General features: G+C 53.0%; 1 protein-coding gene across 14 annotated transcripts in view; it reads right to left on the reverse strand.

The window, feature by feature from the left end:
• The window catches only part of DENND3 (DENN domain containing 3), a 75,309-nt gene that overhangs the window by 13,093 nt on the left and 37,142 nt on the right, over positions 1 to 25,074 (reverse strand). For 12 of the 14 annotated variants that reach the window (XR_013528070.1, XR_013528069.1, XR_013528068.1 and 9 more), the window contains 6 exons: positions 23,878 to 24,399; positions 13,522 to 13,781; positions 11,672 to 11,842; positions 10,284 to 10,413; positions 7,732 to 7,839; positions 3,324 to 3,463 (listed from right to left, as the gene is read on the reverse strand). Coding sequence is in view for 10 of the 14 variants with exons in the window: in XM_078353032.1 (XP_078209158.1) it covers positions 3,324 to 3,463; positions 7,732 to 7,839; positions 10,284 to 10,413; positions 11,672 to 11,842; positions 13,522 to 13,781; positions 23,878 to 24,399 (1,331 nt within the window). In the remaining 4 variants the exon portion in view is untranslated. The remainder of the gene's footprint in view (positions 1 to 3,323; positions 3,464 to 7,731; positions 7,840 to 10,283; positions 10,414 to 11,671; positions 11,843 to 13,521; positions 13,782 to 23,877; positions 24,400 to 25,074) is intronic. The other 2 variants (XM_078353034.1, XM_078353033.1) reach the window with 1 other exon arrangement.

Raw genomic sequence — 25,074 nt, forward strand, 5'->3', positions numbered from 1 at the left:
GTATGGTTGATTCACTAACATGGAACCCACGGCCGCCAGCACTGTAACTGCGGCCTGAACAAAGTTCATCTGACACGTGCATTTTCTCTGCAAGACGCGTCACCACCTCCTTGTCTTTGGGAGCTCGATGCTTGAGGCTATCTTAAATGGCAAAACCACCAACAAGACACAAAAAATGTGAAGACCGCGGCACCAATCAGGCCGAGGAGAGGACACTCGTTGGCCCCGAAAATGCACATCAGGCGACTCCAGTTTTTGCCCCCTCTGGGCACGTGCATGTACGTGGATCACCAAGAAAGCACCATAAGGATTTGTTTGAGGAGTTACAGATAAGTATTAGCCAGTAGATGAATTTGCAGGTACAGGATCTCCAAAGGATGAGACCCGACTGTGCAGGAACAGGCAAAACTGGCAGTGCTCCCAGTGGCTAGAGACGTGCTCAGGGCTCCTGGCTAAGCAGTCAGAACAACGATTGAGACTTTTTGAAATTAGACTTTTTTTTTGAGACAGGATCTCAACCTGTCACCCAAGCTGGAGTGCAGTGACATGGTCATGGCTCACTGCAGCCTCAGCCTCCCAGGCTCAAGCAATTCTCCTGCCTCAGCCTCCCAAGTAGCTGGGACTAGAGTCGTGTCCCACCATGTCTAGCTAATGTTTTGAATTTTTAGTAGAGATAGGGTATCCCCATGTTGCCCAGGCTGGTCTTGAACTCCCAGACTCAAGCAATCCTCCTGCTTCAGCCCCTCAATATGCTGGGATAACAGGCGTGAGCCACTGTGCCCAGGGTTGAAATGCTTATAACTAAAAATGAACTGAAATTAAATTTAGAAAAATAATTTCCCTAATTTTTCCTTTTTTTTGGTTTAAAGCATTATTAGACTTTGGTAAATATTTTTACTGTATCACGGATCCTGTGCCTTTATCATCTGAGACTCATTATTTGAACACGGGGTAAATGATTTAGCAATCTTATCACCTTGCTAACATGTAGCCCTCTCGGCAGTATATATTTGAATTCACAATATTTGTTTTATAGCAGTTTTGCAAGCACATACTGTGCCATGGATTGCCACATTATTTTTAGACTCAGGAACACTGCCATCAAAATTGCCGGGCGTGGTGGCTCACACCTGTAATCCCAGCACTTTGAGAGGCTGAGGCGGGTGGATCACTTGAGCCCAGGAGTTCGAGGCCAGCCTGGGCAGCATGGTAAAACCCCGTCTCTACTCAAAATACAAAAATTAGCTGGGTGTGGTGGCGCACCTGTAATCCCAGCTACTCGGGAAGCTGAGGTGGGGAGGGGGGATCACTGAAGCCAGGACGTCAGGGGCTACAGTGAGCCGTGATTGCACCACTACACTCCAGCCATGGGCTGGAAAAGGAGTGAGACCCTTTCAAAAAAAAACTGATACCCAACAATGCCTAATATATACTTGGGCACTGGAGTGTTCTTTTCACATTAATCATGTAAAAAAAATAAATGCTCTCATGCTCAAGGAGTAAGGCATGAGGATTTCCCGGCAGATCCCACGGGGCAGCTCAGAGGACAAACCCGCCGGACTGGAGGAGGGCTATGTGAGGACACTCTGGAAAGTACTAAATGCACCTGAAACGTGGAAGTCATCTGTGAATCCGTGAGTGAGAACAGGAGAAATGGACAGAGGACGGGCAGCACTCAGTGGGGGCGTGCAGGGCCGCAGAGCACGGGGGTGTAGAGAAGTGCACACACAGCCGCAGCAAACAGGGAAAATCCCCAAGAAATGGCGGTCTGGAGGCAGGAGGGGCCCCTGGGGGCCTGGAGAGATGAGCAGGGCAGGACTCCTAGCTCCTACACTCAAGACAGCATGGTCACGGAAGGGGGACACCATGGCACTGCCACGGACACATCACTAAAAATGCATTCACAGTAGCATTTGTTTTCAATTATCAGAAGCAGTTCAAATTGGCTTTGAATCAGGGTGTCCAGTCTTTTGGCTTTCCTGAGCCACCCTGGACGAAGAACTGTCCTGGGCCACACATAAAATACATGAACGTTAATCATAGCTGATGAGCTAAAAGGAAAAGACTGCAGAGAAAAACTCATCATGTCTTAGGAAAGTTGACGCATTTGTGTTGGGCCTCGTTCAAAGCCAACATGGGCCACGTGCAGCTGCGGGCCACAGACTGGAAAAGCTTGCTCTAACGGAAAGGAATCATGTGCCACGAGTGGACACAGAGTTTGGCTGGGCCCTGGCCTCTGCCACCTGGCACGCAGGGACAACTGGATAACAAGTCACTGCAGTGGGAGCTGTCTCCTCTTTTGGTCCAAGTGAGACCCAGTCACCACTGCATCCCCAGGAAACACCAGGGTGCACAGGAGACACTGGAGGGCTATTTTAAGGCCTGCTACGCACAGGAAGCTTAGCGCTCCAGTGCAGGATGTGAGACAGCGTTCTCAGCCTGGGCAACATGGCAAAACCTCATCTCCACAAAAAAAACACAAAATTAGCCAGGCATAGTGGTGTGAACCTATAGTCACAGTTACTAGGGAGGCTGAGGTAAGAGGATCACTTGAGCCCAGGAGGTCAAGGCTGCAGTGAGCCATGACTACACCACTGCACTCCAGCCTGAGCAACAGAGCAAGAGCCTGTCTCAGAAAAGAGAAAAAGGAGTTGTTCCCAAAGGGTGGTGTGAGGCCTCTGATAAGCAGGCAGAGACCACAGTGGCTCCACTTCACAGACCTGACATTTTTGATTTTTATTACTACGATTACTGTTTGTTTGTTTGAGACTGGGTCTGGCTCTGTTGCCCAGGCTAGAGTGCAGTGGTGCAATCTCAGCTCACTACAGCCTCAACCTCATGGACTCAAGCAATCCTCCTACCTGAGCTTCCCAAGGAACTGGGACTAAAGGCATGCTCCACCACACCTGACTAATTTTTGTATTTTTTGTAGAGACGGGGTCTCACTCTATTGCCCAGGCCGGTCTCAAACTCCCGGGCTCAAATGATCCACCCACCTCAGCCTCCCAAAGTGCTGGGATTACAGGTGTGAGCCACTGCAATGTATTGGGGGGGGCGTGGCCTGAAATCTATTTTTAGATGACAGAGTCAAAGCCCTCTGTCAATAAGCCCTCTGTCTCCCTCAATAAGAATATTAAGTAGAAGGTTGGAACAAGCTTACACTTAATATAAAATCTCGAGGTAAAAGTTAAGACCCTGTTTACAGAAAGTGAGTAATGCCGTGAAGGAGCTCGCATCCTCCTGTCAAATACGGGAGATCACACTCAGGTTTCAGAATCGGGCATGAATGCACAGGCAGCTTTCCTGACGCTTCGTGTACTCACCACCTTAGCAGCGCCCACTTTAAAGCAGTGCTGGTGGACTGTCCATGAAGAAGCGTCGAACACAGTCACCTTGCCTTCGCTCAGAGCACACCATAACTTGGGGTGAGCATCTTCAACTTTTTCAGCTGGGTCAAGATGCCCTAAAGAGAAGGGCAGCCGAAAACTGTTAGGAAGAAGTGCTTTGCTGTAGTGGTACCTGACTGGTGCCACTGCTCGGGTGTCTCCCGGGCCCTCCTTAGCTGCAAGTCCATGCTAGGTGCTGAACATACAAAGATGGGCCCCTGCAGAGGCTGCTCTGCCCTCCGGGAGCTCAGAGTCAAAGGAGCAGCTGGCTGGTGAGAGGGCCACGCCGACGGGCAGAGCTGAATGCCCGGGAGCTTTGCTAAGCCAGGACCTGCGGCTGAGTGAGCATTCACCAGAGAAAACAGCCAGGCAGAGGGAAGTGGAAGAGGGAGCAGGTAGGCCCAGAAGAGAGAGAGGGAGGGAGGGAAGGAGGGAGAGAGGGAGAAAAGGAGGGAGGGAGGGAGGGAAAGAAGGAGGGAGGGAGGGAGGGAGGGAGGGAGAGAGCAGGGGAGGGAAGGAGGGAGAGGGAGAAAGGGAGGGAGGGAGGAAGGGAGGAAAGAAGGGAGAGAGCAGGGGAGGGAAGGAGGGAAAGAGGGAGGGAGGGAGGGAAGGAGGGAAGGAGGGAGAGCAGCTGGAGACGGCAGCAGGGGCCACCTCATGAGCAGCGTCTCCACATCTTCCCCAACACTTGGTGGTGTCCAGCTTTTTAATTTTGGCCATTCTAAGTGTGTGGCGCTTTCAGACTGTGGTTTAATTGCATTTCTCTAATTGCTCTTGAACCTGCTGCCTTTAGCTGGCCACTCCATGCCCTCCTGTGGGAAGTGTCTATGCCTCACTCTCCCTAGTTTGCAGCTGTCCTACTGTTATTATATATTTTTTTAGAGATAGGGTCTTGCCATGCTGCCCAGGCTGTAGTGCAGCAGCATTCAGACACGATCTCGGCAAACTGCGGGCTCTGATTCCAGGGCTCCAGCCACACTTCTGCCTCACTGGGACCACAGGCTCACCCAGCCAGCTGTTCTGGTGTTCTGGATACGAGCCCCTAACGGACTCCATGGTGCTGTATTCATAAATTCATATAAAAATACTAAGACTGGTGAATCTGACTGCATTAAAAGCAACGATTTTGGCAGCACCCACTTTCAAGCACCTTCCTAGTTTGTAACTTACACGTTCACTCTCTTCAAAGTGGCTTTTGAAGAGAGTGAACGTGTAAGTTACAAACTGGGATGGCAGGGTCTGGGGAAGGGGCCATAAATGTCGTGTCCAGACGTGAAGATGGCATGAAGCCTCCACGACAGCACAAGCAGCAGGCCCAGGAGAGGGACAAAATGATGAGCTTCCAGCAGAGAGCAAGTAGAACCAGAACCTCCAGGGGCAGAAGGCACAGGCCCGGCCACAGGTGGAACTAAGACCCCTGGCGCAAGGCACGCAGCTCCCTGTGCCTGAGTGGCGGCAGCCCAGCCTCCACTCCTGTTTCAACACCTGCACCCCTGCCAGGAAGCTTTCACCACCTTCAGCTAGAGTGAGCGTTACCCTGCAGCCTGCTGCACATTCAAGAATAAACTTTTATTTAAAAAAAAAAAAAGTCTGACAGTGACACGTTACGTTTTCAGTGGTTTCTCACCCCGTCCTTCCCACCTGAGGGAAACCAGCCCAGAAGCCGGCCAGAGGGTGCTCTTGGGCCTTCTACCCTCAATTCTGTATCCCCACAAATTAAACCAGCTCATTGGAAAGGAGGAAAAAAGTGTCGTCTTTTTAAAATCATTGCTTTTGGCCGGTTGTGGTGGCTCACACCTGTAACCCAGCACTCTGGACACCATGGCAGGCAGATTGCTCAAGCTCAGGAGTTCAAGACCAGCCTCAGCAACATGGCAAAACCCCATCTCTACAAAAACAATATACGAAACTTGGCTGGGCATGGTGGTGTGCACCTGCAGTGCAGCTAACTGGGAGGCGGAGGTGGGAGGATCGCTAGAGCCCAGGAGGCAGAGGCTGCAGTGATCCGTGATTGTGCCACCACACTCCAACCTGGGAGACAGAGCCAGACCCTGTCTCAGAAAAAATGATAATAATAAAATCATCGCTTTTAATATGGTCAGATTCACCATTCTTTTCCTTTATGGTTGCTATTTTTATACGCAATTTATGAATTTTTCCCTTACCATAAAGTCATGAAAATGTTCTTCTCTCCAGCTAGAAGTGTGCTTGCTTTCATTATTCACGTTTGCCTGCTGTTAGCATCCACGTGTAGTTTTCAGCCCCCTGGGGCCTGCTCCCCGTGTGGTCTGAAGGGCTGAGATTTCACCTTGCCCCTGAGGATATTCGAGCGTCCCCCGGCCCTGTGGTGCTGCCTCTGTCCTGAGTCGGGAAAAGCAGGCCTCCCGGTCTTTCTGGGGTGCGATTCCAGTGGTCTGTTGCCCCCATGGGTGAGACATTGCCCTCTCTGAGAGGCACACTCCCCCGAGCAGAGCCTGGGCTGGCCTCAGGGCCTGCGGTTGGTTCTCCTAACTCCTTTGAACCTGGTGGAGACCCAGCCCCAAGCTAAAGGGAGTAACAGGACTCCCCCTTCATGAGGGGGCCTGACGCCACCATTTGTCCCCCCACAAGGCTTGCAAAAGCCCTGCTTGGCTACCGGCTTCTCAGCCACCCCTTCCAGAATCGGCAGCCACAGGAAAAGGCGGCTTCCATGTTCTTCTCTGTGGGGCTTAGAGATGCTCCTGGAGGGGCAGCCACCTGAACTCCTCACCCATCACAATGGGAAGTCCAAAGTCAGTTTCATTTCAGGGAAACCAGCCAGGACCTAAAAGTACCATGGATTCAGATGCCACGGCCAGAGTGTCCTGGTCTGTGGATTCATCTCCAGCAAAGTTGGCACAGAGCCAGCCTAGCTGGCAAGCCTCACACGGACGGCCCTGAGGATGCCCCGTGGCCACTCAGACAGGGTCTGTCTCATTCCTGGGTTTCTTGGCAGGCCGTAAAGAAAGGAAAACTCTCTTACAGGGAAATCGCTTCACGCACAGCCTCTCTGCCCACCTGAAGTGGGAGCTCCGTGTGGGAATGGCCAGGCGCTGTGTGAAGTGGACACTGCCTGTGAGATGTGGTGATGGTGCATCCATGATGCCTCCAGGTGACTCCTGCAGACACAGATGCAACCAACAAAATGACAATTTACAAAGCCCTCCTGGGCTGGGTGCAGCAGCTCACAACTGTAATCCCAGCACTCAAGGAGGCCAGGTGAGGGGCTATCGCTTCAGCCCAGGAGTTCGAGACCAGCCTAGGCAACATAGTGAAACCCCATCTCTACACAGATCTCTAAAAATCACCTGGGTCTGGTGACACATGCCTGTGGTGCCAGCTACCCAGGAGGCTGAGGCAAGAAGATCACTTGAACCCAGGAGGTCGAGGCTGCAGTGAGCTGTGATTGCACAACTACACTCCAGCCTGGGCAATGGAGCAAGACCCTGACTCAAAAAAATCAACAACAAATAAAAATCTTTTCTGCCTAGAACTGTGCTCCTTTGTTTTCCACACCATGAACCCTCAGCATAAGCTCCCCTGCTGCATTCTCCGTAAGTCAGAATTAAATAGTGTTTCCCGCACTTCAAACACACAACATGACAGCCATCTTGTTTCTATGGAGACCCTGGGCCACACCCACTTCCTTCTCCTGCCACCACCCTGCTGCAGCACACAGGGTCCCAGAAGGCACAGGAGGCAGGTGCAGCCGCACCCAGTGGAGAAGAGGCACCAGTAGGCACTCAGGCCGTACAGGCTCCGTGTCGGTCAGTTTCTAGGACAGCACACATCAGGGGCACCATCGCCTTATCACATTGACAAGAGGATGCGATTAAGGGCTTCTGGGGAAACACGTGGCAGGAGTGCTTTAGAAAGTGCTAGTGTGTCGGCCCGGCATGGCGGCAGGCGACCCGGGTCCCAGCCACTCGGGAAGCTGAGGCTGGAGAGTAGCTTGAATCTAGGAGTTGGAGGTTGCAGTGACCCGAGATTGCACCACTACACTCTAGCCTGGGCGACAGAGCGAGACTCCATCTCAAAAAAAGAAAGTGCTAGTGTGACCGTCGACTGCTCTAGAAGGTGAGGGATGGTGGCACTGGGGGGAGCTGAAGTGCTGGCCCCGTTTCCATCCCCCATGGCTCCTGGCTCTGGGCACCGTGAGGCTGAGTCCATGGAGCAGTCACGCCAGCTGCACACCTGTCACTCAGCACTTTACCTCAGAAAGCAGCACTCATCCCATGACACTGGCTCCCCTTTCACTTCAGGGCTGACCCTGAACCCAAACCTGAGCTCATCAGGTCGTCTGAAAGCTAGCAGCGAGGGGCCTCACCGGGCGTGTACAGCAGCACATCCACCGCTTGTGGGAGCGTCTCACCCGCCGAGGGGTTGATTTTGTGCTTCAGAGTTTCCAAGCTTGTCTTCGGTAGCGCCATGGGCACTGAAAGACAAGACGTGTGCTGCGTCACTGCTGCAGCCTCCAGGAAACAGACGCAATCCCACAGCCCATGCGCTCTGAGCTCTGCAGAATACCAGCCTGCCAGCAAAACTGCATCATTTGTGAAGATGAAGCTCTCTTGGGCCCTGGGCACTAAGGGAAAGCCACGCACCCTCAGCCTCCTTTCCTGGCTGCCGTGCAAGCGATTGGCCAGGAGCATCCCCCACCCATGTCCACACCACGTCTCCATGCCCCTGTGCCTCGCACTGCCTTTCTTTAAACACAGCCTTCTTTTCTGCTCCTGAGCCTCTGATCTGCTCTCTGGCCATACCCAAACATTACACAACACCCAGCAAAACAGAGACATCAAATTTCCCTCAATAACGAAGCCTTCCCAAGATGAAACCCAGACACTAACCCATGCGCGCAGCTTCCCAACCTAAAACCGGGTCGTGTTGGGCCAGATGAGCCTGGCTGTGGGTGAATGCCCGGCATCCTGTGCGCAGTGGGACATGGAGCATCACAAGATGCCAGTAGCTCCTCACGCACCACCACAGATCTCCCCAGGCGCTGCCAGATGCCTCTCCGCAGGGAGTGGGTGCAAAACCACTCCTCCCCAGGATGTCCTAACACTCCTCTCTTGCTATCCAATCCAATCCAACCCACGTTTCCAGGCGAACCCTAGAGCAGCCTACTGCCCGGGCCCCTGGGGCCAGCCTGCTCTGACACAGTCCCTCCTTCCTACCCGGGCCCCTGGGGCGCCTCGGTCTCCCGAATCCAGGACTCCTTCAGTCCCTGTCGTCCAGGGCCTGCCCCTTAAGTGCTTCTTTTCCATCATTTTATTACTCTCATGACAACCCAATGAGACTGGTCCATTTTCCCCATTTTGAGAAAAGAAAAATGAAGAAACTGACACACGTTGACATGGTGACCTACTGAAGATCACACCGTCAGCAAGAGGTCAACCAGGACTCGCCGGGCGAGGGGCTGGCGGGCTACACTGGGCTGTGGGAAAGCCAGCTGGCCACACCCAATGCCTCTTCAGCTGCTGCCTCAGATTATGGCATCTTTGGTTATTATTTCATTCCGTACAGTCTGAGACCTTCCATCATGAGTTGACCATAAGCTATTAAGTTAAGCTCAGGCGCATGTGCCACACACTTTACGCACATGAAAATGTTTCCGGGTTTGTAACAAGGGAGCAGGAGCTGGCGCACATCACCTAGTGACATCAGCATAGGGGCTCCTCCTCTGCTGTCACGCGCTGCAGACAGAGGCGTTAGAAGGCTTTCCTATAAAACACTCGACACAGATTAGCCAGGAGTTTGGAACGAGATCAACAGCTGAAGTAGGGGATTTGTTTGATTTTTGCTCCCAAGGAAAAAAAAAAGAGCAATCAAGGTCTGTTTCCGGGTCTGTCAGACAAAAGCTCCTTCAAGCCACTCAGCCAGCCTCGCGGGGACACAGGCGCCTGAGCCTGCCAGCTGCTGCCACAGCTCAAGGGCCCCCTGGGTCACCTGGGAGAGGGATTCTGTGCCCAGACAGTGGCAGAGGCCCTGCAGTTGGTGACAGATGCCACAAAGAAAGCAAACTGTGCCCAAGCAAATAAACATGTAAGTGGGGTTTGTTCCTAATTCCAGGACAACCTTTGAAAAAGCCAGAGTTGGCCAGATCCATGCCCAGGGGAAATGAACACAGATGCCCACAGCAGCACTGGTCACCACAGCCACAAAGCAGAAGCCATGCCCATGCCCACTCACTGAGGAAGGGACAGACCAAATGCCCTTCACCCAAACAATGTCTATCGCTCGGCCACACAAGGACCAGAAAACCCTAGGCTTGAAAAGCACCTCTCACAAGAAAAAACACGGGTCCAGCACCAGCCTCTATGGCTTCCCATATGCGAGTGCCAGAGGCAAATCTACAGGACAGGCCACGGATTCCTGCAAGGAAGCTGACCCAATCGAGAAAAAGGTGGGTCCTGACGTTCGGGGCCTCTCCTCACCCACGCGGCGGTGAACCCCATCTGTCTGCAGCTGTGCAGAGGTTCTTGGCTTCTCAGCGTGTGTGTTCCTAACTGCAGGCCCCAAACACCACTCTCCCCCATCAGAGAATCCAAGAGCCGCTCCGCAGCCTCCCACTGGTCTCTGCTCTGCTTCAGCCAGCCAGAGGAAAGGCTGTTGTTTGTAAGTAAAAACCACCACAAATGCTTGCAGTGCGCCCTGGAGCACTAGCCAGACGAAAGCCTGGAGCGAAAGCCACCAGGTGCCTCGGCTGGACGGAGGAGCAAGGGGCTCCGAGGCGCGCCATGCGGTGAAGGAAGCAAGCTGCGATTCAAAAGTGAATTACGAGAATAAAAGACAAAGCAGAGATCTGGGCTCAGTTCTACAACAAGACAGACAGTGACCAGATAACATCTGAAGGCGTCATCAGGACGCTTATCTTACATTCATGCCTCATCTTATCAAAGTAAGATAACTTGGAGGCAGCGTAGATGGCGCCCGGTGACTGCAGCGTGCCCACGACGGCATCCATCAGCAAGACGTTGGTCAGTGCCTGCTGGACGTACTGCGGGTCCTAGGACAGAAACACTGTGTTTCCAAACAGCAAGAATCACTAAGATCCATTCACTGGAGAGTTTGTCCCATCGCACAGAACAATCCTTCCGAAATGCATTTTTTCAAAGCAACACGAAGAGTTTAAATCGCTGATGAATTTGAATTTTATGTCACATATTTTTTCTCTTAGTTAAGACAAACATTGATTGTTTATACCAGGGGTCAGTCAGCCAGTGTTTTCTAGAAGGGGCTAGGAGGAGGCATTTCAGGCTTTCTGGCCAATCTCAGCTGCCTGCCCCTGCAGCATGGGAACACCCAGGGACATTTCATAAACACACAGGCAGGACTGTTTCCATAAAACTCTACTTACAAAGACAGTCCAGAGGCCCAGGGCTTTGGTTTGACTATGCTGGTTTATGCTACATAAGCCAGTGGGTGTAGCATTAGATGGCTGGGCCAGAAGCCACATGGCACTGGAATCTCAGAAAGGACCCAGTCGCCCTCCGCCCTGTGACCGGAAACTTTCTGTGGTAACAGCAGCCCGGTCTGCTCCTCCTAGCACCACCACTGTGGGGTGCCATCGTCCCTAGCAGTTCTGAGGATGAGCGGGGCTGTGCCCCTCTTCCTAACTGGACAAACTGTGCCCTTGGTATGAGTACCTCATCCAGAGTCTTTGCCATTTTCTAAGGCATCTTCCATCTCGCCCCGCCACCAAGCAGCACAGATGTCCCACCCACCACCGCCCACGGTTCCCTTCATTACTATGCAATTGTCATTTGAAATCAAAGACCTCAATTTGGCCCAAAGTAAATGAAAGTACAACGATCCCTAGAAATCATCTTAACCCTGTGGGAGGAATGCAGTACTACACCTGCCAAATTCCAAATCCTGTGACCCTGAAGAGTTGCTCAGAGCAAGGGAGCCCAAAACACCCAACTCCGGCCTGCGGGTGTGGACGGTGCCAGCACCGTCCAGCCCCCTGCCCCACTCTTGGGGACGTCGCCAGCCTGGAGTGGGCAGTGGAGCACCCACACCTGCCCAGCCCGCCCTGCGTTTTCTCCTCACACCCTTCCCTGGTGCCAGGAGGCCTCTTGCTGGGCCACACAGACCACAACACCTTTAGTGCTTCTGCCAAGATGGTGTCCGACAAACTTCCTCTGCTTAGGGCACCTGGACCAGAGCCCAAGCTCTCACAGCTGAGCACCCACAGGACCCGCAGTGGCAAGAGGCCTCTGAGGCAGCCACAGCAAAGGGCAGAGAGGACCCGTGTTTCCCACCTTGTGGTCATCGGCCAGCTTCTTCCCAGCCCACATCTCCTTCACCATCAGGTGCCAGAGGTCACACTCAGTTTTCAGGTTGGCCTCAAAGACTTCTTTCTTGGATGCCCCTTTGATTTTTAGGGTGGGTATTCTCCGAAGCAGAAACGCAGTGGTGGTGCTCCTGACCTCCTGTAGAGGCAGAAAAGAAAAAGAGTTAGAATGTCACACTCAGAGAACACGTGGATTAACCAGAAAGCAGCAGAGCGGGCTCTGAAATGACGACAGATGGGCTGCAGGCACGCACTCTGCCAGCATGTGGAGGGCAGGGCCCCGGGCAAGGGACGGCATTCCCATGGGAACAGGTACGCCCATCTACACAGCTGGGCTCATCCACTGTGTCTGAAGGCGGTGCATTCTTTCACATCCTGAAATATTTCTTACTTTCTTTTTTAACTTCCATCTCCCTTTCCTGGTACTTAATTACCTTTCTTTGGAATTCTAGAAGGATGTCTGGCAAAGCAGGTGTGGAAAAAAAATAAACTGAAAGAAAACAGCCAGAAGTGGATCTACTGGCTGAGCATTTACTACGGCTGCGGCTGTGGCTTGACTGCCTTTCCAGCTTCTACGACTACTCAGCAGCTGATCACACAAAACATTCACATACCTGGCCAGGCATGGTGGCTCACGCCTGTAATCCCAACACTTTGGGAGGCCGATGGGGGATCACCTGAGGTCAGGAGTTCAAGACCAGCCTAACCAACATGGAGAAGCCCTGTCTCTACTAAAAATACAAAATTAGCTGGGTGTTGTGGCACATGTCTGTAGTCCCACCTACTCGGGAGGCTGAGGTAGGAGACTCGCTTGAACCCAGGAGGCAGAGGTTGTAGTGAGCTGAGATCAAGCCATTGCACCCCAGCCTTGGCAACAAGAGCGAAACTCGGTCTCAAAACAAAACAAAACAAAATTTGTGTATCTGACACGCCTCTTACAGTCCCCTTAAATTTGGGAAAACAACTATATGGCATAAGATGAATCAGGATGAAATTCAGATTTCCTCGACAGGGAAAACGACTACTTTTAAAGTATAATGTTAACACTGTTTGAAGAGGCTGGGCATTGTGGCTCACACCTGTAATCCCAGCACTTAGGGAGGAGGCTGAGGCAGGCGGATCACGAGGTCAGGAGTTCAAGACCAGCCTGACCAAGATGGTGAAAGCCCATCTCTACTAAAAATACAAAAATTAGTCCAGCGTGGTGGCAGGCGCTTGTAATCCCAGCCACTAGGGAGGCTGAGAGAAGTGCTTGAACCCTGGAGGCAGAGGTTGCAGTGAGCCAAGATCGCTCCACTGCACTCCAGCCTAGGCAACAGAGTGAGACTGTGTCTCAAAAAACAAAAACAAAAACTGTTCAAAGATTTTTTAATTGTTATAAAATAAATGTGTTATGTTTTATTTGAACCACGTACGAACGTAACTAGAAAATGTGAACTACTATAGCTCACCGTGGCTGGCACATGGCAGTTTCTCAGTGAATATCTCATGGCTGAACTCACGTATCTACTGTCCCTAATTAGAATGTGAGCCTGAACTGCTTCTCACTGCACACCTCCCAGATGAAGGTCAGTTAGAAAATCAGTTACCCTTCCAAGAACGTTCCATATGTCATCGTTCCATCCACACCACCCACCAAGAAGGTGGCAGCCTTATTCCTGCTTTACAGATGAGCAAACTGGGGGACAGGCAGGCAGGTGGCTTGCAAAAGGGCTGCAGCTGGTACTTGGCATGGCTGGCAGAGAGCTTAGGGCCCGCTCTGGCCATCTGCCTCCTAAACATGGTGGGGTCCAGTGCCACACACTGTGCTGAGCTTACCTCTATATTTCTGAAGGTGGAAATCTCCACGTAGCCGGGCCTGCCTTCTGTTAGGAGGAACAGGCGCTTCTGGGTCATGGCGATCTTGCCAACGCCTAGGTTCGTCTTGACAGAGCTGGACAACTTATACACACACTCGTTTTTATCCAGGTGTTCCATCACCAGCCATGGCAGACTGACCTCCTGTGCTTCTGCTTCCGTCTCCTTCCAGCAGTTGTAGAAATCTTTGAATGTTTCTGGATCGATTTGTTTCTGCTGTCCTAAGTTTGACAAGAAGAAAAAAGGTATCTTACAGCCACATACCTAGGGAGCATGACCTGAAGAAACAGCGCACTACCGGAACCCGGCAGCAGGTGGCGCCAGCACTCAGGGTGCCGGATGGAAACCGCCCCGAAGGTTTTTCCAGGGCCTTCCCCAGCAGCCCTGGTGTCCAGCTGTCAAGGGCAGGGCAGGTGATCTAGGCTGAGCCTGAAGCCCTCTCCAGCACCCCCTACTAGGGGAGGGCCGTGGGGCCTGCCTCAGGTAGTCACAGCAACTCTTAGCTTTGGGTAGGAAAGTCCCTTGAACAAGGACACTCTTCTAATGGGGGCAAAGACCTTCCTCACCACTAGAACTGGTGGCTACTGTCTTGAGGTCACGAGGGGAGCTAGTCCTAGGATGAGGCTAATGCCAGAGAGGCCGGATCCCTGGCAACAATGCCTTGTCAATGGGTCTGCCTTGCCTAAAACCAGCCCAACCTCCACACACTGGTTACTAGCAAATCATAGACTTTCGTTTTTTGCAACTGAGATCATCTGGGCTGAGAGGCAGTAACCTTCCCCCGAGGCAGCACTCATGGGCTCCAGAGTCCAAACAGGCCGTGTTGTTACAACACACCAGAAAACTCCTACCCATCCCTCGACACCCAGGTAGACATGCCCACATAGAGCCTTCCCTGATAAGGCAGAGGCACTGCTGTATCCTGTGACACTTGCTATGCCCCGAGAACCACAATCCACCCTATATGGGGTCCCACTGAATCCTGACAGCTACCTTAGGAGGTGGGCCCCACCATCAGCTTCATTCATAAGGGGAAACTGAGACATGGAGAGGAAGGCCGTTTGCCGGCAGACCTGGGCTGTAAGGCCAGGCAGATGGTCTGCCCAGAGCAGGGGCAGACCTTTCCTGCTGGCCATTGCTTGAAAGGGGAGGACCTGTGACCTCAGATATTCAGATCCTAACTACAGGCCCGAGTCTGAAACAGCAAAAGACGTGGCTAACGCTCCAGCTCCGCCATGCCCCTGCTGCCAGCCCACACCGAAGCGGCAACCATGACCTGCGATCCCCCACTGAAGCGGCAACCGTGACCCGCCTGCTGCCATCCCACACCGAAGCGGCAACCGTGACACGCGTGCTGCCATCCCACACCGAAGCGGCAACAGGGACGTCTGTCTAGGGAATCTGCCGTTGTGGCCACAGTTGAGTCCAAGATACCTGAGTCATCACGGCAGCAACTAAAAGGGGACCACCACGTGAAGGGAGTCGGCACCTCACAGGCTCGGGAGGAAACGTCCTCACTCTTACATCTCGCTTAGAGTCACAGGCCCCGCGGGCCCAGAGGGTTAGACAGAGCTCGTAGGCAGGCTGCGGCAGGCAGCGCAGGCACCAGGCGGTTATGCGCAAATCTCCACCAGGTGGCAGGACTCCCAACGAATTCTTCTTTCTGCCTGCCTGTATTTTCTAGTTGGTTTAAGGTGAATGTATGTTGCTTACTATTTTCTTTAGTGTCCAAGTCACGAGATCCAAATAGAAGAGAAATATGCGCCAGGAGGGGTCCCTCTATGTCCCAGTGTGACTGTCACAAAGAAGTCCTAGAAGGCAAAGGGGGCGCTGTGCGCCCGGCGGAGGAGGCCTGTCAAGCCAGGTCTCTGCAGCCCTGTGCTGTGCGGCAAGGTCGTCTGTGAGGTCACAGTGTGCATCCTCACTTGACTCCATATGTAAGACCGTTTGCCAAGGTCCCTCTTCCCTTTTAGAAATAACACTCAGGCTGGGTGTGGTGGTTCATGCCTATAATTCCAGCACTTTGAGAGACCAAGGTGGGCAGATCAAAGGTCAGGAGTTCAAGACCAGCCTGGCCAACATGGCGAAACCCCATCTCTACTAAAATTAAAAAAATAGCCAGGTGTGGTGGCCCGTGCCTGTAATTCCAGCTACTCAGGAAGCTGAGGCATGAGAATTGCTTGAACCCAGGAGGTAGAGGTTGCAGTAAGCTGACAACACACCACTGCACTCCAGCCTGGGCGATAGAGCAAGACTCCATCTTGGCGGGGAAAAAACATACCATTCAATGTAGCTGCTTCTGCCTCTGACTGGGGCACCTCAGCCTACACTTCCCAAGGGTTCTGAGTTGCTGGATTTATTTTAGTTTTTTTAAATTTTATTTTATTTTATATTTCATTTTATATTTTATTTAGAGACAAGAGTCTTGCTCTGTCACTCAGGATGGAGTGCAGTGGCATGATCATAGCTCGCTGCAGCCTCGAATTCCTGGGCTCAAACCATCCTCCAGCCTTGGCCTCTTGAAGTGTTGGGATCACAGGCATGAGGCAAGTGGCAGGCAGATTCTGGGCTTAAGTCAGAAGCACTTGTGTGAATCACATCACATACAACAATCGTTTGATCAGGTGGCCAGGCAAGGAAAAGCCCCAGAAACAGGAAAAGGGGAGCAAGCAACAGTGAATCAGCGAAGCCATCACCTAGTGAAAGAGCCAGACACCCAAGCATGGAGGCCCAGCCACGGGTCCCACCCCTGGCACCACTCAGGGCAATCTTCTTGCTACCTGGTCCACAGCAGTTACTGGGGCTGGGCAGGGTGAAGTATATGTCACCAGAGCCTGATGTGGCTTCTTCTCACAGACAACAGTGCTGAGCTCAGGGCGAGGGCGCTCAGAGCTCCAGAAAACCTCAACCAAGGGAGGAGCAGCAAGACCAAAGAAGTCCCATCGGGCAGGAAGCAACACTCACCGCAGGAGCTGCCAGTGCTCAGCCAACCTGTGGACACCACGCCACCAGCACTACAGCAGAACAAGACACTGCATGCCCAAGGTCACTGTGCAAGCCCACCACCATGCACACTCATGGCCACTGTGCACACCCACAGATGCTGTGCAGCACGTCCACCACTATGCATCCCACAGCCACTATGCATCCCACAGCCACTGTGCACACCCACACACTGTGTACACCTACCACAGTGGACACTGCACACCTACCACTGCGCACACCACCGCCACTACACATACCCACAGACACTGTACAGCATGCCTACTAGGCACATCCACTGCTATGCACACCCACAGACACCATGCACGCCCACCACTATACACACCCACCACTGCACACCCACAGAAACCATGCACACCCACCACTGTGCACCCACAGAAGCCATGCACACCCACCACTATGCACACCCACAGACACCATGCACGCCCACCACTATGCACACCCCCCACTATGGATACCCAGATACCATGCACATCCACCGCTATGCATACCCAGATACCATGCACACCCACTGAACACCCCCCACTATGCACACCCACAGACACCATGCACAACCACGACTATGCACACCCCCCACTATGCATACCCAAATACCATGCACACCCACCACTATGCAAACCCACCACTATGCACACCCCCCCATTATGCACACCCAGACACCATGCACACCCACCACTATGCACACCCACAGAAACCATGCATGCCCACCACTATGCACACCCACTTTGCATACCCACAGATACCATGCACGCCCACCACTATGCACACCCACCACCATGCACACCCAGACACCATGCACACCCACCACTATGCACACCCAGACACCATGCACACCCACAATGCTCACCCACAGACACCATGGACACCCACTGTGCACCCAGTGTGCACACCCATCACTACACACCCAGACACTGCACACACAGCACCATGCACATCCACAGCCACTGTGCACACCATGGTCACTGTGCATGCCCAGACACTGCACACCTACCACAGTGCACAACCACAACCACTGTGCACGCCCAGCACCATGCGCACCCATGGCCACTATGCACACACACCAACACTGTGCACACTTATGACCACCATGCACATCAGCTGTCATGCACACGATCATACACACCCACGTGGGCAGAATGCCTGGTCCTCATTTGTCTCCAGTTTCACACAAAAAGCAGCTGTTAACCTCTCTCGTCACCCACACGCCTCCAATACAACTGCTCCTGCTCAGCTCAAGGGCGTGCAGACAACGTCACCATTGGAGCTGGCCATGGACGTCTTGCTCCTGCCTGACCACGCTAGAGGTAGCAGACGTCAGTGTCCCTTGAGAGGGCTGCCTCATGGGCAGCTGCAACAGGGAGCATACTGGCCTTGCACTGTGAATAGCAGATTTTCCCATTCAAGTATGTAATGATGAAACTGCAAGAATTTTTTAAACAAAATCTCAGGTGTATTCTTATATCACATAAATTCACCCAAAGGTGGTGACATTGAGCTCTGACCAAACCTTGTTGTTTTTTTTAACAAATGTGACAAATGCACATTTGACCAAAACATACATTAGGTGCCGCTTTACACTGCTAACTTCAGGCTCACATATCCCAGAATCAAGACCATTCTGGCAATATAAGCCAAATCAGCAACGTAAGAAAGGCCAAAGTGACAGCAGGATCACTGATGGCATTATTACAAGCAGCCAGGTCTTCTGGACGGCCCACACACCCACTGCAAAACCCCCCTTCCTGGGCTCCCTTGCAACTGAGCGGCCATGTGACACGATTATGCCCAATGAGAGGAAAACAGAAGTCGTGGTGGGGGCGTGCCTTAAAAGAAGGATGGAGCCTGCTCTTCCTGCAGGGAGAAGAGTGGTGCTGGTGCCCACAGGCCAGCTCATGACCAGGAGACAGTGGGCTGCTCCAGGCCGCAGAGGAGAGACAGAAGCAGCTGGCCTGAGATGACCCGGAGGAGCCGCCATGCATGCCCTGGACTCGTGTCCCATGAGAACAGTCACCCCAGTGGGATTCAGTCCCAGCCCTGCCCCCAGGTAGCTCCTGAATGGTGCTCATCATCCACGGGAGCTCAATGGAAGGGGATCCCACCCCGCCCTGCTCGGCTGGCTCACCATTTCAATGTCCCAGAAGCACAGCACAGGAAATGACCACAGAGCATCTGAGCTCACCCTCATCCGACTCAACAACTGGGACCAATAAGCACACAACCTGATGGCTTCACCACGCAGGGAGAGGTACAGGCACACAAACACACACTCTGTCTTACACACATGCATCATCACGCAGGGAGAGGTACAGGCGCAAACATATACTATCTTACACACATGCACCACCACACAGGGAGAGGTACAAGCACACAAACACACACTCTCTTACACACATGCATCACCACGCAGGGAGAGGTACAGGCACACACACACACTTACACACATGCACCACCACACAGGGAGAGGTACAGGTACACAAACACACACACTCTCTTACACACATGCACCACCACACAGGGAGAGGTACAGGTGCAAACACACACACACTCTTACACACATGCGTCACCATGCAGGGAGAGGTACAGGCGCACAAACACACTCTCTTACACACGTGTCACCACGCAGGGAGAGGTACAGGCACACAAACACACACACACTCTCTTACACACATGCATCACCACGCAGGGAGAGGTACAGGTGCACAAACACACACACTCTCTTACACACATGGGTCACCACGCAGGGAGAGGTACAGGCGCACAAACACACACACTCTCTTACACACGTGTCACCACGCAGGGAGAGGTACAGGCGCACAAACACACTTTTACACACATGCGTCACCACGCAGGGAGAGGTACAGGCGCACAAACACACACACTCTCTTACACACATGGGTCACCACGCAGGGAGAGGTACAGGCGCATAAACACACACACTCTCTTACGTGTCACCACACAGGGAGAGGTACAGGTGCAAACACATACACACTCTTACACACATGCGTCACCACGCAGGGAGAGGTACAGGCGCACAAACACACACTCTCTTACACACGTGTCACCATGCAGGGAGAGGTACAGGTGCACAAACACACTCTTACACACATGCATCACCACGCAGGGAGAGGTACAGGTACACAAACACACACACTCTCTTACACACATGCATCACCACGCAGGGAGAGGTACAGGCACACAAACACACACACTCTCTTACACACATGCATCACCACGCAGGGAGAGGTACAGGTGCACAAACACACACACTCTCTTACACACATGCGTCACCACGCAGGGAGAGGTACAGGTGCACAAACACACACACTCTCTTACACACATGCGTCACCACGCAGGGAGAGGTACAGGTGCACAAACACACACACTCTCTTACACACATGCGTCACCACGCAGGGAGAGGTACAGGTGCACAAACACACACACTCTCTTACACACATGCGTCACCACGCAGGGAGAGGTACAGGTGCACAAACACACACACTCTCTTACACACATGCATCACCACGCAGGGAGAGGTACAGGCGCACAAACACACACACTCTCTTACACACATGCGTCACCACACAGGGAGAGGTACAGGTGCACAAACACACTCCTACACACATGCGTCACCACGCAGGGAGAGGTACAGGCGCACAAACACACACACTCTCTTACACACATGCGTCACCACGCAGGGAGAGGTACAGGCGCACAAACACACACACTCTCTTACACACATGCGTCACCACGCAGGGAGAGGTACAGGCGCACAAACACACAAACTCTCTTACACACATGCGTCACCACGCAGGGAGAGGTACAGGCGCACAAACACACACACTCTCTTACACACATGCGTCACCACGCAGGGAGAGGTACAGGCGCACAAACACACACACTCTCTTACACACATGCGTCACCACGCAGGGAGAGGTACAGGCGCACAAACACACACACTCTCTTACACACATGCGTCACCACGCAGGGAGAGGTACAGGTGCACAAACACACACACTCTCTTACACACATGCTTCACCATGCAGGGAGAGGTACAGGTGCACAAACACACTCCTACACACATGCGTCACCATGCAGGGAGAGGTACAGGCACACAAACACACACACTCTCTTACACACATGCGTCACCACGCAGGGAGAGGTACAGGCGCACACACACACTCTCTTACACACATGCGTCACCACGCAGGGAGAGGTACAGGTGCACAAACACACTCCTACACACATGCGTCACCATGCAGGGAGAGGTACAGGCACACAAACACACACACTCTCTTGCACACATGCATCACCACACAGGGAGAGGTACAGGTGCACAAACACACACTCTCTTACACACATGCATCACCATGCAGGGAGAGGTACAGGTGCACAAACACACTCTTACACACATGCGTCACCACGCAGGGAGAGGTACAGGCACAAACACACACTCTTACACACATGCGTCACCATGCAGGGAGAGGTACAGGTGCACAAACATACACTTACACACATGCATCACCGCGCAGGGAGAGGTACAGGCACACACACACACACATGCGTCACCACGCAGGGAGAGGTACAGGTGCACAAACACACACACTCTCTTACACACATGCATCACCACGCAGGGAGAGGTACAGGCACAAACACACACACACTCTTACACACATGCGCCACCATGCAGGGAGAGGTACAGGCGCAAGCACATACACACTCTTACACACATGCATCATCACACAGGGAGAGGTACAGGCACACAAACACACACACTCTCTTACACACATGCATCACCACACAGGGAGAGGTACAGGTGCAAACACATACACACTCTTACACACGTGTCACCACACAGGGAGAGGTACAGGTGCAACCACATACTCTTACACACAAGCGCCACCACACAGGGAGAGGTACAGGTGCAAACACATACACACTCTTACACACAAGCGCCACCACACAGGGAGAGGTACAGGTGCAAACACATACACACTCTTACACACAAGCACCACCACACGGAGAGGTACAGGTGCAACCACATACTCTTACACACAAGCGCGACCACACAGGGAGAGGTACAGGTGCAAACACATACACACTCTTACACACAAGCGCCACCACACAGGGAGAGGTACAGGTGCAAACACATACACATACACACACACACACACACACACACGCTTCACACCCGGAGAGGTACAGGCACACACACACCCAGACATGCTTCACGCAGGGAGAGGTACAGGTGTGTGCGTGCATACACACACACATGCTTCACCACACAGGGAGAAGTATAGGTACACACACACATACACACACACACTTACACATGCTTCACCACGCAGGGAGAGGTACACACACACACGCTTCACACAGGGAGAGGGACAGGGCACACACATATGTGCTTCACGCAGGGATAGTGCAGACACACACATATCCACACACTCACACACACACACACACTTGGCCATGACGTCCCTCATAGCCCACAGGCAAGAAAAGCAAGGAACTCACATTCCACGGCACTTGTTTCATAGCTGGAAGAGCGACCTGGCAGGCCTGTCACCTGGACAGCTTTTCCCAAGGGCATGAAAAGCCCTACATGTCTGTAAGGAGAAGCAGCCCAAGATAAAAACGGGCAGACCATGAAAACACAGCTCACAGAACAGAAACCACAACTGCTCCCCCGGGCCCGTGAGCAGATGTTCGTGACATCCGTGTGACATCATCGCACAGATCGGGTGAGAGTTGAGACAGAATGTGTGTTTCCTGGAGGATGGAGACGCAGTGCCGGAGCCCGGATGAGGTTCTCACATCGCAAAGTAGGCCTTGGGTCCACATCCGAGAGGAACCGACCCGCACAGACTCAAGCAAACAGGCACGGGGACAGTCACCGTGTCCGTGCTGAAACAGGTGACGCCATCGGACACCACCGATGGTGAAACAGGTGGACAGTCGTGCTTACACACGACAGCACAGGCAGTGACAGAGGCGAATGAACTCCATGGATGTGGAGCAACACATTTTAACACATGTTAAAAAACACCAGGACAAACACAGCACGTGCAAACTCAGACGTCTGGGTGGCAATTCCCACTCTCCCACCTTGGTGCTTAAACTCAAGAAACCGAGGTGCTGTTGTCAGGTGCATCCATTTGTAGTAAATGCATAAAACCGTGGCCAGAAAAGCAAGCTCCAGCTTGGGACAGTGGCTCCCTCTGGGGAGGGAGGGAGGGAGGCACATGGGGCCCCAGCTGGGTCTAAGCACAAGGCCACTGCAGTCCATGGGAAATGCAGAGGGTGTTATGTCTGGGCACAGGACCCCGGCATTTGTCCTGTGGCCCTGCTTTTGCATGTATCTGCAGAATTTCAGCCGAGGCCATGTCTGTCTAGATGCTGAGCCACCCCCCCGGACAAGCAGTGTCTTCATCTCCCATCAGCAATTCTACACCCCTTCCACCCATGCAGAGCGCAGCTCAGAGCCCAGCCTGGGGATGCATTTAAGATCTCAGCGACAGGAACACTGCCTAGGGGCCCTGCCAACTGCGCCCACTCCCAGGTAAGTGCCCAAAGCAACAGTAAAGCCCATGGTGCTGCAGCAGTCTTGCCTGTCACCTGCTGGTGGCTTACCTCACCACTGCTGTCACCTGACCATTGTCATTAAGTATTTAAAATATATGAGGCCAGGCTCGGTGGCTCATGCCTGTAATCATAGCCCTTTGGCAGGCCAAGTCAGGCGGATCACCTTGAGGTCAGGAGTTCTAGACCAGCCCGGCCAACATAGTGAAACCCTGTCTCTACAAAAATATAAAAATTAGCTGGGCATGGTGGCAGGTACCTGTAATCCCAGCTACTCGGCAGGCTGAGACAGGAGAATCACTGAACCCAGGAGGCAGAGGTTGCAGTGTGCTGAAATCACACCACTGCACTCCAGCCTGGGCGACAGAGGAAGACACTGTCTCAAAAATAAATAAAGTCAACTATGTCAGCCAGGCACGGTGGCTCACACCTGTAATCCCAACGCTTAGGGAGACCGAGGCCGGTGGATCACTTGAGCCCAGGATTCAGAGACCAGCCTGGACAACACATTGAAACCCTGTCTCTACAAAAAATACACAAATCAACCAGACATGGTGTCGTGTACCTGTAGTCACAGCTACTCGGGATATTGAGGTGGGAGGACTGCTTGAGTCCGGGAGGTGGAGGTTGCGGTAAGCTGTGATTGCGCCAGTGCACTCCAGCCTGGGTGACAGAGCCAGACCCCGTCTCTTTGTAAAGAAATAAAATGTGTGCCGGTGCCGGGCCTCCTCTTACCCACAGTCAGGGCCTCGAACAGCCGGTGGATGGTGCTGGCGTCCCTCACGATCCCCGACTCCTGGACCCGCTTCACAAAGTCGCCCAGCTGCATGTGCTTCTTGGGCAGCTGGAAGTTCTTCACGTGGTCATCCGGCTTTGAGGCCTCGTGCGGCTTGTCCAGGATCTCGCTGATGAGCCTCATCAGCTCTGGCGCCCGCTCAGCCTGCGCCCGCTCAGGAGCAGACATGGACTCCACTGTCCTCTTCACCAGATCAGCGGGAAAGATCCCTATGTCTGTTTTATACAGATTCTGGAAGTCCAAGAGGGCACTCAGCAGCTGTCCCTGCATCAGATGAACGAGCCCTCGGAGGTAGAAATAGCGGGCCAGGAGTAGAGAGTTGTCAGGAGCCAGAAAGCCCATGGCCTTGGTCAGCAGGGCGGCAAAGTCGGCGTAGTAAGCCTGCACACACTGGCCCACCAGCGGGAAGTGGATTTCTGGAATCTTGAACATGTATGTGGACTTGGGCGGCACATTCAGAACTAAAACATTAAGGGGAAAGGAGACCATTAGCACAGACCTCAAAAATGAACAGCTGTACCTGTCACGCCATCTTGTCAAGGCGAGGCTTCCCTGGATGAAGAGTAAAATGAGAACAGGTGTGCCCTCTGCAGAACGATCCACACGCCCACCCCCCAGGAGGCATGGAGGACCCTCATTTTGCTTCCATGGTGCCCCAAAGAAAGCAGCAGCTAGCATTCACTGAACAATTTCATCTGCTGCAACTAGTAACACTATGGCAGTACCGGATGCTGAGGCTTGACATGAGGATCAAGCTCAGAGCCTAAGCCAAGATGCACTTGCTAGGCAGGACTCAGCCCTTCAGAACAATAGTTTCACTGACCATAAAGAGAACTCAGGAGCGGGGCACTGTCATTATGGTCCTGTTCTACCATGTGGAAACTGAGGCTGCCACAGCCTGGGTTACTTGTCCCAGGTGCACACCAGCTAAGCGCCTGAGCCAACCGTAACCCAGGTGTGTGACTCACACTAGCTCCTCCTATAGCTGTTACCTAAGGGCCGACTGGGTGCTGGGTTTCCTCTTCTTAAAGGAGCTCCAGTGGGCCAAGAGAGCAGGAGCGGGGTTGCAAGGACAAGGAAAGCGGAGCACACTCTCAGGGGACCCACAGCACCATGGGGAAGGGGGCAGCCCTCAC

This window comes from Callithrix jacchus, chromosome 16 (assembly GCF_049354715.1).
Source record: "Callithrix jacchus isolate 240 chromosome 16, calJac240_pri, whole genome shotgun sequence".
Taxonomy (NCBI): domain Eukaryota; kingdom Metazoa; phylum Chordata; class Mammalia; order Primates; family Cebidae; genus Callithrix; species Callithrix jacchus.